At 44.0% G+C, this 16,454-nt stretch overlaps 1 protein-coding gene across 1 annotated transcript; it reads right to left on the reverse strand.

The window, feature by feature from the left end:
* Nucleotides 1–2,526: 2,526 nt before the first annotated feature.
* On the reverse strand, nucleotides 2,527–13,610 carry LOC120986123 (acrosin-like). The gene is made up of 5 exons (XM_040414491.1): nucleotides 13,526–13,610; nucleotides 11,698–11,899; nucleotides 6,587–6,852; nucleotides 2,811–2,956; nucleotides 2,527–2,718 (listed from the first exon to the last, which is right to left on the reverse strand). The coding sequence occupies exons 1-5, from the start codon at nucleotides 13,608–13,610 to the stop codon at nucleotides 2,527–2,529; spliced, it is 891 nt and encodes a 296-aa protein (XP_040270425.1).
* Nucleotides 13,611–16,454: the final 2,844 nt, after the last annotated feature.

Genomic DNA, 16,454 nt, shown 5'->3' on the forward strand with positions numbered 1-16,454 from the left:
GAAATACGAGTGTTTCGAAATGCGTTGGATGGTCTTTTTCCCGTGAAGGCACCCGTACCTAGAGGTGTGATGTATAAGCTAACCAATACGAGGAGTAAAGATAAAGGAACAAGAAAATATAGGAAAGTAGGAAAGAAGGACTTTTGGAGAGGAGACACATATCGGAGGCAACGGACAACTGACAGCATAACACTACAGGTGAGAACGCTGCATATTGAGATTGTAACCTACCAATTTGCATCATTAGCTCTCACCCTTACAGCACCCGAGGGACGTGTCTGTTACATAGCGCGGGATCCTACAACTTTGACAGTTACTGTGGTATTCAGTTCTGCTGGGGCAGTATATTGTGCTTTATAGTGGTATTTGGCTCTACTGGGGTGGTATTATTTGCTGCAATATGGTAATGCTAGCCCTGCCTACTTGTGTTGGCGCTGACTTCCATCAGTTTGGACCTGCCTACAACATGGGGCCATTTTTATTTTTTTTCCAAGGCCACTTTCAGTTCACAGTCCGTCCCTGGATATATCAAAATGTTCCTAAAGTTCAGCACCACTTTTAAACTACCATTAGAAAGAAGCTGTGCAAATTAGATCTCCTGGGAGGTGTGCCAGAGGGATTATGATTGTCTACAGCAAGCATGTGCCACCATGGCAGCCTTGTGTACAAACTCCAGGAGTGGAGCTGTGGCACTGAGAATTGTGAGGGAGCAACAGGTGAGTATATGATGACTTTTATTTCATAGCATTTACTGGCATTGACCATATTTTTTGTTAAGTCGGAAAACCCCTTTAATTTATGCCAAACAAGCTGGCATACATGCTTTGTACAACGGACTTTGTGGAAAAGTAGCCTGGCATAGCTGAAAAAAGGGGCATGGCTTAAGAGCCTGAGCTACAATCATAAAATGGAGAATCTTTAGAATGCTTTGTCTAAGGTTACACTGTCTAAATATTAGACAGGATTAATTAATCTGCCCCAATGTGTTCTAGACAGACACTGCAATATACAGTTTCTTGACCACAGTGCCATTTTGCCTCTTATTTGCCTTGGTAACCTGGCTGCAGCACCAGCCAGTCAGGAGTGATGCTGGGACGTCCAACATCATGATGATGACTCTTTCCATGTGATCTGTGGGAGCGCCCTATTTAAACAGGCACCTGCTGGCCACAGTTGCCTGTGATTAAGGTGTCTATCCCTGAATTAGTTGGCTATATTGCTTTTCTGATCTCTGGATTTTTGGATCTTGGCGTGTTTCTGACTACTACCTCTTTGCCTGACGATTTGAACTTGACGAGATTTCCTTGGTTTGACCTTCTAGCTTGGTATGTTTCTGTTTTCCGGTTTCTGATTTGGTAATAGGTTGGATTTTCCTGGTATTGACTTAGGTGTGTATGAGTCTACACACTATTTTCCATTCAGTTTGTTCAGCTTTCTGGTTCTTTCAGCTAACCCATCTAGTCAGTTATCTGCACTGTGTCTGTCACTTTATTTATTATTTTGTCCTTTCCTTTTTTCCTGTAGACCCCTGCACTTCGTAAGGAAGGGACTGCTGTCCAGCTGTGGGCTGTCGTCTAGGTCGGATCGTGCAAGCAGGCAGGGACATTAGTGCAGATGAAGTTCAGGGCCTCACTGATCCCTACTGTGACAGCCATAAGACATGTTAACCAACAACCAAATACATCACTTCACCAGAAGAATCTGATGCGAACAGGACAGCATTGTAGTGGAAATGGGTTGGGGCAACTTTGCAACATTGGGGTCTGGGCAGCACAACATCATTAAATCCACCATGAATCTTGTACCAGAAGGTACTTGAGGACACTGTGATGCAATCTCTCAGAGGACTGAAACTAAAAGGGACCTTGAAAAACTACAATGTCCCTAAATATATGAGTAAACCTACCAAGGTATGGTTAAAAAAATAATGGTTTTGTCCAAGTCAGGACATGAATCTAACCCCCCCCCCCCCCCCCCAATGAGATGCTTGGGGGTCACCAAAATGATTTTAGAGACTTGTAGATAATTTTATGAAATGTCTGCTGGAAGTTGTTTCTGTCAAAAGGGCAATAGCAGGTATTAGGGCCATAGAAGAAATTTGTATCTTTTAATGGCACCTTTGACTCAAAATTTTAACTGCAAAGTACACCATCAAACAGGTGTGTCTAACGATGCACCAAATGTATCGTTAGCATACACCAATTTTGGTAAAATTGTCTAGACAGGATTAGATGAGTTTTTCCAATATGTATAAAGTTCTAAGCCACAAAAGGGGCTTGATTCCTTTGCATATATAGACTAATACTGAAATGTGTTTAAGTTTTGTAACACTCTGGGTAAAATCCTAAGGTCCCTCTCACTGGTAAGCTACTTTCTGGATTTTTAGAAACTTGTGAAGACTTGTGCTACATAATTTCTGAAGTCGGCAACTTGACTATATTGAAAAATACAAGGTAATACTGCAGAAATGATGTTTATTCTTTTAAGAAAACATGTTGAAGGTGGTATTAACATGTAAAACAAGGGTTATCCAAGAGATTTCTTGATGGTGGAGTTGGACTTAGTTTTGTCCAAGATCCAGTTAAGAAAGTATTGGGTGGAGGTATAAACCCCTGGGCTTCGTGCCTGCGCACAGCCTGATCCCCAGCTGGTTATTCCTACCACTGAAAAGATTTTAGTCCTAGGTTCCTTGCACATCAGTGGTCCTCCACTATCACCCTATAGAGCAGAAGAGAAAATATACAGTATCATTGCAAATACCTTTAATATTTTTGTTTACCTATAAATACATTCCATCACACTGTGATTACCTGGCAACTGTCAATGCCTCCTTGTTCATAGCCTGCACATAGGTTGTAGATACGCACTTCACCGTTATACCATGTAGTGCTATTGCAGCGTTTGGCAGGAATCATCTGTACGCGAGCTTCTTGAAGAGTATCTGATGGTTCCATAGCTGCAAGGGAAACAGTATTAGTTAGGAGACATTGAACTAACAGTATAACACATCAAAATCTCAAGCTATATCACTACATGGAATTTTATAACTTCCAGCTGTAGAACAGAAATTGATTTTTGCTGATTTATCACAGAGGCCACTTACAAATTATAAGAAGGAGATAACTTCTACTCTGCTCTGCGGAGGGAACAATTCCAGTTTCCGTCCCCTGTTGCTCATTTTAAAGGCAGGTCTGGGCCTGTGGAAACGGTTCTTACCTCTAATGCAGTATGTATACAGGAACAATGGTCCCTGTTTGTTAGCCATTTGAATGAAGCTTAATTGTAATAACATCCAAGTGAGCAGCAGGTGCAGTAGGAGTGACAGATTTTAAAGGGGTTGTCTAAGTTAAATAAGTACTTTCCCAGTAGCAGTAAATGATATAAGACAACAAAGCCATACCACTCTTCTCCCCTGCTACTTCCAAGGCTGTATTCTAGCCCTGACATCATCTTCCTGGCTACATTGGTGATGTCCTATACACACCTTGTCACCCTGCAGCCAATCACTGGCTTATACAGTGTATGATACGTGACTTGCAGTAGTGACATGGAATGTACAGGACAAACAGCAGCTTGTAGGACCGTGAAGGTAATCACTGTCTGTAAGGTACGTGACTTCTGAGGCCAGTGATGACTGCAGTGGTGACATGGTGTGTATGGGATATACAGGGTGGGCCATTTATATGGATACACCTTAATAAAATGGGAATGGTTGGTGATATTAACTTCCTGTTTGTGGGGAAACTTTTCAAGATGGGTGGTGACCATGGCGGCCATTTTGAAGTCAGACATTTTGAATCCAATTTTTGTTTTTTCAATAGGAAAAGGGTCATGTGACACATCAAACTTATTGGGAAGTGTGCTTGGTTTTAACGTAACTTTATTCTTTCATGAGTTATTTACAAGTTTCTGACCACTTATAAAATGTGTTCAATGTGCTGCCCATTGTGTTGGATTGTCAATGCAACCCTCTTCTCACACTCTTCACACACTGATAGCAACACCGCAGGAGAAATGCTAGCACAGGCTTCCAGTATTCATAGTTTCAGGTGCTGCACATCTCGTATCTTCACTGCATAGACGATTGCCTTCAGATGATACGAGATGTGCAGCACCTGAAACTATGGATACTGGAAGCCTGTGCTAGCATTTCTCCTGCGGTGTTGCTATCAGTGTGTGAAGAGTGGGAGAAGAGGGTTGCATTGACAATCCAACACAATGGGCAGCACATTGAACACATTTTATAAGTGGTCAGAAACTTGTAAATAACTCATGAAAGAATAAAGTTACGTTAAAACCAAGCACACCATTGTCTTTCTTGAGAAATTCCCAATAAGTTTGATGTGTCACATGACCCTCTTCCTATTGAAAAAATAAAAGTTGGATTCAAAATGGCTGACTTCAAAATGGCCGCCATGGTCACCACCCATCTTGAAAAGTTTCCCCCCTCACATATACTAATGTACCACAAACAGGAAGTTAATATCACCAACCATTCCCATTTTATTAAGGTGCATCCATATAAATGGCCCACCCTGTACAGAAAGGAAAACAAACCAGCAGAGATAACTGGTGTACCGCGCAGGAAGCGGCAGGAAAACAAAGAAAATAAAGAGGTGAGCATAATTTTGTTTATTTTATTACATTTACCTCAGCTGTAGAAGTTTATTTAACTTAGACAACCCCTTTAAAAGGATTGTTAGATGCATGTTGGATGGATGGATGGGCATGGGTCAGTCAGAGTAAGAGCCACTCTTACTGCATAACTATCTATTCTGGCTCATACAATAGTCCCACTTTACCAACTAACCGGTTTGGCTTAGGGCTAGACCTAAGGGCATTATTCTGGTGGTTCCCATGGTATTAATCCTTTAACCCCTGTACACAGATCTGGACTCTGCTGCAGGGAAGCCACCAGGTTGTTACCTCTTGAAATAGTCACAGTGTAGTTGGCAGCTGGCCCATGGAGGTCAGAGATGCTGATGAACAGGGCAATACTTATGGTCAGGACAGGCAGAGTACGTGCGTATCCATAAAACAATCAGAGGTCATGGCAGACCGCAGAGGGCCAATACAATAAACAGGCAGAAGTCAGGGAAGGCAGCGGAGAATCAGAGTCAGTAAACGGGCAGACAAATGAAAAAGCACACCTTCAATGGTAAACTAGCATGCGAGTAACCTAAAGCCTAGGCACACGACCCAAAGGTGACCAGCCATTGGCTGGCATAGATTGAGCTAATTGAGTACTAGCCCTTTAAGCGTCAGGCGCCCTACTGGTGACAGGAAGAGGGCTTGCAGCATGGAACTGACTGTGGCCTCCAGTGTGGGACACTGGACTATGGCAGATGTCCCTGAAACTGGAAAGGAGAGGAGAGCTAGCAGGGACTGGTCACCGGGATAGGTGATTGATGCGGCACTTGTGCCAACCCCGGATAGCGGGACGTCGGTGGGCACCAAGCTCTACCGTTACATTCTCTAACTACTTTACCATTATTTGCTGACATTAGATTTGACTAAATAGAGCCTTAGTACTAGCGTTACATGGTATGACAGAGATATATCATGGTTTTCCAGTGTGGTATTTGCCTAGTTTGCATTGTATACCATATAAAACAAATTCATGCACTAGCTCTCTTTTTCCATAGGGTAGCCAAAATGGAAAGCCATCTTCAAATGGAACAAGAATGTCTTCTAATGTGGGAATGTTTTCACGGTTAATCATTACAGGATACAATGAGCTTAGGAAAAGGACATTCATTGCTGTATGTTCTAATGATCTTGGGGAGATATTCTGCATATTTATTATAGACTACAAAGCATGAGTTTGCCTATTAAGGAAGATTTGTTTCATATTAATCAATCTATGCAAAATGCCTATGGCACTATATTTTTTCCTTCTCTTCAAGAAAAAATAACTATAAAAATAATCAACAAATATGTTTCTCACTTTGGTAATATTACCAGAAGAGCTAATTTAAAAGGGTCGTTGACTATGGACAATGGCCCACATTTACTAATGTGAGGGAACCCAAACCTAAATTTGGCACAATTTGTTGCATTTTATGGCTTAATTTGGCACATCTATTGCGTCTAGCTCTTTAAAGGTACAAAGTGTAATGGAAAAGGGGTGTGTTTTAACAATATTTTGCAGCAGAACTGAGCCACAATGTCTGGTGTAAAATTCTGATGCAAAATAAGTTGACCAATAGATGGTATAGCTAGACCATGCATCAAATGTATCACCCAGCCAGAGCCCCTGTGATAATTCTGGTGCAGGTCTAGACAGCCTGTGTAAGGTTACACCATCTATAGGATTACTAAATCTGCCCCAGGCCTCAACAATAAGTTGATGACATGGTTTCCTGCAGCAAGTGTTCAATTCCCTGCTACCACAAGGAGATATGATGCCTTGCATGGTCTTGCTGCCCATGAAATGCATGGAGGTGCAGGGTTCTCAGGAGAAAAAGACAATCTTGGTAGCCCCTCTCTGCTCTGACTAATAGGCGAGGGTACCCTATCAACGTATAAATGGAGGTCGGGATAAATAGTACAATTAGAATATAGTATAGTATTGTATCAGAAGTACCGCTTTCTTCCAGGGTGCCCCAGCCAGCAATGTGGCAATCAGTCATGAGTGAAAGATCTGCAGTTTTCTGAGGAAGGCACGCGGGCTGAATGTATTTACTGTAAGAGATTGGCCGATCCATAGCCACCAGGGCGATGTCATTGACTTCTGTGTCGGGGTTATAATTCTCATGTTCTATCTTTTTGGATATGCCCCGAATCTGCGTTCCTGGGGCGAGAACTGACAGTTTATGGAGTCCAAACACCAATCTCCAGGAGTAGACATAGCTGAAACAACAGAAGTGATGACATTAGAGGATATAAGCAACTAGATATTATATGATATGGCCTAAATCAGCCCTCTTTTTGAGAAAAGTAGACTAAATTGTTCTTATTGCTGTTATTGTTCACTACAATCTGCATTTCTTAGAAAGGTCTTATTATAAATCATCGTAAAACTACTTCTATTGTAATGAAATGTGATAAATAATCCTCAGTGCACTATTTAGTAGCGTACTGTCATTTACACACAATTGTAATTTCTTAATCCAGCATATAGAACGGCTCGGCAAAGTGAACCATGGGCTTAAAAGACTAGAATTTCCAGCAGAGCATGCACTGACACTCAGATCCAGCAGACGAGTTTCTTCCGTGACCTAGTTATTCATCTGCCGGCTTCTGTCAGCTCTACTCCTGCCTTTGATACCATTTGACTCTTTCTTACTGTACGGTCTCCACTGGGATTTGAGAGAAATTCTGTCTTGTTAGTTCGTTTCATCAACCAATGAACCTGTGTTTTCTGCATTTACAGATGTCACGCTGTGAGCCAGAAGCTGCTGAGAGCAGATTCCCAGAAGGACAGTTGTGATGTATCATGGTTTGTGCTCAATTGTATTTGCTGCACTACAATGATGCACAAATTATCTCCATCGGTAAATGATACTGTAGCAAGCAATACCGCGCTGACTTCTGAGTGTCTGCACCACAGTTCCTACAATAATTAGCCCGGTGTCCCTCATAAATGGTAACGTGGCAACCAACATTGAAAATGTGAAAATCAGAGATATCCATGATGCAAGCCCAAGTCTGTCATTCCTAACCAGGCAGGAGAGTATCACACCTGGACAATGTTACCTTATGTCAGCTCTTACATTTCTAACCCCATTAACTCTTTGAGGACACAGCCGTTTTTCACCTTCCTGCCCAGGCCATGTTTTGCAAATCTGACGTGTCGCTTTACGTGGTAATAACTTTGGAACGTTTTACTTATCCAAACCATTCTGAGATTGTTTTCTCATGACACATTGCACTTCATGATAGTGCTAAATCTGAGTAGATACATTTCACCTTTACAGTATGTCTAAAAAAAATCCCAAATTTACCAAAAATTTGGAAAAATTTGCAATTTTCTAAATTTGAATTTCTCTGCTGTTAAGGCTCGTTCACATGAACGTGTGAAGCCCGTGCTGTGGACCGCAAATTGCGGTCCGCAATGCACAGGCACCGTCCATGGTGCAGGCGCATGGGGATCACAGACCCATTCACTTGAATGGGTCTGCGATCCTTCCGTTCCGCAAAAAAGCAAGTTCTATCTTTTTGCGGTGCAAGTTCTATCTTTTTGCGGTGCGGAAGCACGGAACAGAACCCCAGAAAGCACTCCATAGTGCTTCCGTAGTGTTCCGTTCCGCACTGTTCCGCATCTCCGGATATGCGGACCAATTGAAATGAATGGGTCCACATCCGTGATGCGGAATGGCCACGGAACAGTGCCCGTGTATTGCGGATCCGCAAATGCGGTCCGCAATACGGCAACGGGCAACACACGTTCGTGTGAACGAGCCCTAAGGCAGATAATTGGTATTTAGTGTGCTGGCCTCTGTATGCAGGAAGATTTACAAATCGCGTTCACACAGTCAGTGTTTGACTACTGATTTTCATCAGTGATTGTGAGCCAAAACCGGGAGTTGAAACTTCTCAGAGATAAGCTATAAGGCCTCATGCACATGACCGTTCAGTTTTTAGCGGTCCGCAAAACGCGGATCCGCAAAACATGGAAGCCGCCCGTGTGCCTTCCGCAATTTGCGGAACGGAACAGGCGGCCCATTGTAGAAATGCCTATTCTTGTCCGCAAAACGGACAAGAATAGGACATGTTCTATTTTGTTTTTGCAGGGCCACGGAACGGAGCAACGGATGCGGACAGCACACGGAGTGCTGTCCGCATCTTTTGCGGCCCCATTGAAGTGAATGGGTCCGCACCTGAGTAGCAAATACTGCGGCTCGGATGCGGACCAGAACAACGGTCGTGTGCATGAGGCCTAAAGGAAAGATTTCCTCCTCTTCTGTGTTTAGACCCGCACCTGGTTTTGGCTCACAATCACTGATGGTAATCACAGATCAAACATTGAACAAACACTGACTGTTTGAAAGCAGCCTAAGGCCTTCCGTTTCCGTTCCGTTTTCTGCATTCTGCAAAAAACAGATCACAAACGGAAAAATGGAACGGCGGAACGGAAGCGGAAACACTACTGAAACAAAAAACTTAAAAACTGATCCGTGAAAAACGGACCGCAAAATACAGAAAAAGCCATACGGTCGTGTGCAGGAGGCCTAACTGGGACAAAAAAAAAAGTGCATGTAAAAACTGAGAACTGGGCTGTATACCAGAAGCATCAAGAACATATAAGAATAATTTGAGGCCAATTAACATCAAAACCCTATGTCACATTGGTTTAAGAGGCACCTTCCTATTTTATGGTAGCACTAGCAGGTGGAATTAAAATGTCACAATGAGGAAATAAAGGAACTTTTTTCTATTTTGGAGTGCTGCCATTAACAAATAAAATGTTAAAAGGGTTATCCAGTAATGGATAATGATGACCTATCCTCAGGATGTTGTGCATAGAATAGCAGCTGTAATCGGTATTGCAGCTCAGTAACATTGACTTCATGCGCAGACCGGAAGGACGTATCCGGCATTCCGGTATTTTAAATGCGGCATCCGGCACTAATGCTTTCCTATGGTGAAAAATGCCGGATCCGGCATTCCGGCAAGTCTTCAGTTTTTTTCGCCGGAGATAAAACCGTAGCATGCTACGACTGCGACACAACAGTCACCGAAAATCCATTCGAGATGGATTTTTCTGCGACTGTTGCGTCGCAGTCGCAGCATGTCGCATGTTGCAGTGCGACACCATAGACTGCCATTATAAAAATTGTTGAGCGACTTTGTGCTACAAAATGTCGCGCTACAAATGTTGCAGTGTAGTTGCAACAAATGTCGCCGTGTAGACCTAGCCTTAGGGCTATTTCACACAAGAGCGGATGCAGTGCGTGGCATCCGCTCCGTGAAAGAGTGCCAAGACCCGATGCAGACTGCAGAGGCACGGAGCATTAACATGACTGATAATGCTCCGTGCCTCTCTGTGACCTTCTTACTACGAAATCACAATGAGATATAGTTGTCACTGTGATTTCGTAGTAAAGAGATCACAGAGAGGCACGGAGCATTATCAGTCATGTTAATGCTCCGTGCCTCTGCAGTCTGCATCGGGTCTTGGCTGTCATTCACGGAGCGGATGCCACGCACGGCATCCGCTCGTGTGAAACAGCCCTTAAAGCTTAAAAAAGGTCCCCATCTTTTTTTAAATGGTCGCAGAGTTTTCAAAAAACTCTTGATATATTATCAAGACATATCAAAAGTTTTGATCGGTGGGGTCTGAGTGCTGAGACAATCAGTGGAAAAGTAAGGAGAGAGAAGTGCTTGCATAGTGCTGTCTCTTCTCACTGAATTAGATCAAATTAAGATGGTCCCATAGACTTTGTATTGAGCCTGTCTAACTTCCTCTTCTCCAGAGAGTGGGATATGTGAGTGCTTCCCTCTGCTCCGTCTCAGCACTCAAACCCCCACTGATCAAAACTTATGATATGTTTTTTGAAAGGTTTTGTGAAAACTCAGTGGCCCTTTAAACATTAAAGGACATCTGTTAGCAGATTTGTTCCTATGAAACTGTCTGACCTGTTGCATGTGCGCATGGCAGCTGAAGACCTCTGTGTTGGTCCCATGTTCATATGTGCCCACATTGCTGAGAAAAATTACGTTTTAATATAGGCAAATGAGCCTCTAGGAGCAACAGGGGCGTTGTCATTACATCTAGAGGCTCTGTTCCCTCTGCAACTGCTTAACTCTCTCCACTTTGATTGACAGAGCCAGGCAGTGAAAATGTCGTCACACCTGGCCCTGTCAATCAAAGTTGTGCGCATGCGCACTGGGCCGTAATATTTCCCTACTGAGGCTCTCCGGCGCATGCGCAGTGTCCCGGTGTGCAGCTGAACTCCGCTGAGATCTTCTATAAACTGTCCGTTTGCGCATGCGCAGATCGTCAAAACTCAGGAACGCCTCCTCACGTCATTAGCAGTGCGACCGGAAGTTTAGAGGTAGGGAAATCTCACGAAGTAGGGTAATGTAACGTTACAGATAATATTCTTTTCCGTCTGATCTGAGGTCTGATGGGGTTCTGGATGGGGTAAAATTACAAGGAACGCCCCGGGGTGGGGGGATCGCACTTGGGCAGCTCAGCCTCTGTTGGTGGTGGACCTTGTCCCAGCCCTGGCTACAAATCTCTAAAGAGGGCCTGTCATAATTTCTAACATGTATGTTTTAGTACATACTGCATGTTTTCTCCATGAAATAATAATTCTGGAACATCTTTTATAATTCTGTACAGTGCTATTCCTAGAAATTTATGAATAAAATGGACAACTTGGTGTCACCATGCCCTATGTCAATTTACAGTAAATTCTATGAAAAGGGTATCCAGATATAAGCCTGCCACACGCATTCCAGCAGGACACACTTTTAACATACATTTGCAGAGAGCCTTTGGTGCTGTACATTATTCTGTACATCTGGTATAGTTATTTTTTGTATGCAGCTTTATATGTCTGATATACCGTAAGGTTTCAAGATCATATAGAGGAGGAGAATAACCGTACAAGACTCTGTGTGCCGCCGAGCAGACTCCAGGCTGCGGGCATGAGACCTATACCGATCTTCAGCATAAAAATCTAGGCATACTCCGAGAGCTTTCTGATTGCATACTCTACTAACACAGAGAGCAAAGTCATTTCTTACTCATCTTGATCCTTGAAGCAGTGGGCGGCTGTCAGAATCCACTGGGTGTTGAAGAGAGAGCCTCCGCACAGGTGTATAAAAGTCTCTTCATCGATGGGCTGCTGGATGCTGACTAACCACGGCCAGGACCCAGGTAGGGCGTCTTTCCCTCCAACAATGCGTGAGCCTAGGTCAGAGCTTGCCAGAGGACGATTTCCACATGCTAGAGGGGAAGAGAATGTTTGACTACACTTTAGCTATAATATTACATTAATAAGGCCTCATGCACATGGCCGTGCCGTTTTTTGCGGTCCGCAAGCCGCAGATCTGCAAAAAACGGAAGCCGCCTGTGTTGCCTTCCGCAATTTGCAGAATGGAACGGGCGCTGGCAATATAAATGCCTATTCTTGTCTGCAAAGCGCAGACAAGAATAGGACAGGTTATATTTTTTTTAACGGGGCCGCGGAACGGAGCCACGGATGCGGACAGCACATGGAGTGCTGGCCGCATCTTTTGCGTCCCCATTAAAGTGAATGGGTCCGCATCTGAGCTGCCAAAACGGCGGCTCGGATGCGGACCCAAACAATGGTCGTGTGCATGAGGCCTAAAGCTGACTTTTATGACTGGAGAGTGGAGGCCATTGGTTTAGAAGAATAGCCAGGATTTTCTAAACAGGCCTAAAATAACAGCAATAGGTGTGCCAGAAGGGCGCTTCACATGGAGTAGAGTTTGTTGCAGAAATTTCTGCAACTGAAAATGAGTTCCTTTCATCTGAATGGGGCCTGCAGAAACCCATCCATTCATGTGTGTCGTTAAAAGATAGACAGTATCCGCCATAACAGTGACCTCTACAGCACCCCGCCCCTTTAACAGTGAACTCCACAGTTCCCCACCCCTTAACACTGACCCTCCCACAGTGCCCCCGCCACTTTAAAATGGGACCTCCACAACAGCCCATCGCCTTAACTTTGACCTTCACAGCAGCCCGCCCCTTTAAGAGTGAGTTTCACAGCACTCCACTCCCTTGACAGTGACCTCCTCAGGGGCCTGCCCGCTTAACAGTGACCTCCACAGTACCCTGCTGCCTTAACAGTGACCTCCACAGTACCCTGCTGCCTTAACAGTGACCTCCACACTGGCCTTCCCCCTTAACAGTAACATCCACAGTGAACGCCTCTTTAACAGTGACCTCCACAGTGTCCGCCCCTTTAAAAGTGACCTCCACAGTGTCCGCCCCTTTAACAGTGACCTCCACAGTGCCCTGCCCCTTTAATGCTAGGGCTACACGCGCAACATTTTGTCTCAACAATTTTTATAATATTAGGCTATCGTGTCACACTGCGACATGTGATATTCTGCAACTGCGACACGACAGTTGCAAAAAATCCATCCAAGATGGATTTTTCTGAGACTGTCGCGTCGCAGTGCAACACCATAGAGTATCATTATAAAAAATGTTGCGCGACACATGTAGCAGTGTAGTTGTGCCCTGCGACTTATTGTCACGAGCCACATGTAGCTGTGTAGCCCTAGCCTAAAGCCGACCTACAACAGTGAAGAAAAATGGCAGGGTTGTTATGGAAACCTGGAGTAAAACTGTGTGTATGTAGGGACTAAGGGCCTCCGAGCTTCTATTGGCTGATAAGGGACATGTGACCGTGTGTATGGCAGTTGGGGTATGAAGAGAAAGACTTGCAGGCTTGTATTGGCTAATGCAGGTAATTTTTGGGGAATATCTCAGGAATGGTACGTCCAAAGGATGTGTATACCAAGTTTCATTCAAATCGATGGTTGCGTTTTTGAGTGATCGCGGAACAACTTCTTTATATATACAGATCTGCATACTTACTTCCAGGGTAAGGAAAGCCAGTGGCACAATCCATAAAGTGCCACAGTAGGATGGTGGTGACCTGTAGGAACACCTGGAGCTTCATTGCCACTTTGTGTCTTTCCGCATGGTAAGGAAGAAAATGGCTGTAACTAGGAGTCAGTCTAGAATGATGGAGGTGGTAGTACTGTGACATCACAATGAAGTGTATAGTGTCATGATGACGGAAGGAAGGCCCCTGGAGAGGTGTATGGCCCAGTGCAGACAAGTGCTGTGATGTAAACTTACATGAAATATCTCTCACTATAGGGTTAAGTCTTCTTCCCATAGATCCAAAAGGAAAAGAAGTTGGCTGAGATGACAGGGGAATGCTGTGCTCATGTCACTAACCATGACTTCATCTTTACAGCTATGTTCCACCAGTCGGCAGATGACTTTACACTTGGTTATTTAATCTGCTTCCCTCCCCTGACTACGACCTAAGGATGAATATATTTTCTCATGGCTGGAGAGGATGCCTTTTGCAGTTTCATTTTACAAAGGTTGATACTGGGTGTAACCAGGGGCAGATTAAGTGCATCATGGGCCTGGTGCTGTTTACCCAACTTGGGCCCCCTCCCTCCATTTTCCCTGACCATCTGTTCTTCCATGTTTCGCTGCACTGTTCATTTTTTCTGGTAAATATTACAGAAAACTATACCAAACTTCCTAGGCCATGTGACGTCACGTACATTGTATAACAAATGAATGGGGCTGAACTGCAATACCAAGCAGAGCCGCTATCTTATGGATGACGCTGGGCATGGTAAGCTGTGAGGTGGCCGCAGCGCTTATGGGAGCGCTGCGTTCTCCTCAACAGATGATTTGCAGGGGTGCTAGGAGTCGGACCCCCACCAATCTCATATTAATGACCTATCCTGACAATAGGTCAACAATATGTAAATCCCTGAGAAAACTCCTTTAACTAATGTAAAAGTAAAGGGAACCCCCAAACTACCAACTAGACTCCAATAAGGGAGCAGGGAAATAGAGGCTGCTGTCTGCGGGGCTCAGGACTCTGGACTGGGAATGGCTGGGGATAACTGAGGCTCAGTCAGGTCCCTTGTAAGTGAGCAACTGGGTCAGGGTGTGTGCACCTGCCATGGAATCTGCTTGCCACACAAACAGTGTACAGTAAAGTACTGTGCAAGTACGAGTCTGTCCGGGACTGGCTGTCCAAGACAGTATGTGTATTTAATAAACTGGATTTACAGGCAAGCTGGTACTCACTCTGTGACACCTACCACCCAGACCAGGACATCCCTTGAGGATGGCAGAGGGGGGCAGTCAGCTAAAAGAATGGCGCTACGTGATTGGAGGAGGAAGCCCAAGTAAAGAATTTAGGGGGGCCTCACTTTCCTCTTCCTTGCTTCTTCCAGTCCCCCCGACCCCGTGCTGTTTAGTGATTGAATAGCTGCTGAGACAGACTGTCTGTAACTGTGCATTTTGTAATGGGGGCATTTGGGGTGGCAATGGGCCCCACAGAGACATCGGGCCCAGGGCAGCCGACCAAAACGCCCCTATTATGATCCGCCATTGGGTGTCACAAATTCAACAGCCTCACTATAAGATAATTTCAATAAACTTTTGATTCCTCTAATTAAAAGATAAAGGATCTCAGAAAAGTGAATGGAAAAAATGATTGAGGGTAACATTACTTTTTCATAAAACAGAAATCAATGGGCATTACTTCACAAAACTACAGCAGGTTATAGGGATGGTGCCCAAACCAACTAATAAGATTGCAGCTATCATCTTTCAGGGGCAGATTATAAAACAAAAGAAGAGATTTGATTGGTTGCTATGGGCCACATTTTTTACTATTTGGCTGCTATGGATTTCAATTCGGGGGGAAAAAGTATAACAAAAAAAAAAAAAAACAACAACACACATTAGGACCCATTTATCAAAGTGAACAGAACCACAGGCCTTGCTGTACATAGCAACCAATTATAGCTTTTGGAAAGTAAAAGCTGCACTTTCATTGGTTGCAATGTACAACAAGACAAGTGAATGGGAGCAGCGCTGCAGTAACCAGGCACAGCCGCTACGCAGGGTATGGACCTGTGAGGTTCTGGGGCCAAAACAGCAGATCAGCAAGGGTTCTGGGAGTCAGACCCCACTAATCTGACTTATCCCAAACATAGGTCATCAATAAGGTAGTCCTGAAAAACCCTTTAAGCAGAAAATTGATTTATTCTTATATTGATTTATATGACTAAAGTTAACTCATGACTGAAGGTTGTTACTCCTGCATATAAGACAAGATCTGAAATACGGCATTGCTCCACCAGTGCAGTTCTGGACTAAGACACAAGATGTAGAGGTGATCAGTGTGCCCACACTGAGTATACATGCATACAGTACTTACTGCCAGGGTAAGGGAAGCCAGTGGCACAGTCCAAACAATGCCACAGTAGGATGGTGGTGACCTGTAGGAACACCTGGAGCTTCATTGCCATGGTGTGTCTTTCCGCATGGTAAGGAGGAAAATGGCTGTAACTAGGAGTCAGTGTAGAATGATGGAGGTGGTAGTATTGTGACATCACAATGAACGGTGTTTGTTACATCTTTTGTTGTATAGTGTCATAATCATGAGAGGAAGGCATAAAAGAAGCTTAGATAGGATTTGACTACATATATTTGTAACTCTAGTTCCTGGACATTGTGGGACACATCTATGAAACACCCTACACAAGTTTTCTGGCATCATAAAGTCACAAAAATGTGAAACTTTTTTTGGGGGGTGCACCATGCTTACCACTTTTCACCACAAAAAATAAAATATGTTAACTATACCACTTATGGAGACACACGATAGAGTAGTTTATGCAGAATTTCCACATGGGCGGATTTTGCCGCGTCTCTGCACAAACAATTGACATAAGATTTTTAAAATGTCATCCACTTC

Source organism: Bufo bufo, chromosome 1 (assembly GCF_905171765.1).
Source record: "Bufo bufo chromosome 1, aBufBuf1.1, whole genome shotgun sequence".
Classification (NCBI taxonomy): Eukaryota; Metazoa; Chordata; class Amphibia; order Anura; family Bufonidae; genus Bufo; species Bufo bufo.

Bases quoted from the DNA above. Each gene is read 5' to 3' on its own strand.
- LOC120986123 (XM_040414491.1), bottom strand. From the start codon at position 13,610: ATGAAGCTCCAGGTGTTCCTACAGGTCACCACCATCCTACTGTGGCAC. The intron at 6,853-11,697 runs GTAAGAAATGAC...CTGTTGTTTCAG, and splicing joins TGCTTCAAGGATCAAGATGA to CTATGTCTACTCCTGGAGAT. The intron at 2,957-6,586 runs GTACTTCTGATA...TTTCCCTTGCAG, and splicing joins GGGCACCCTGGAAGAAAGCG to CTATGGAACCATCAGATACT.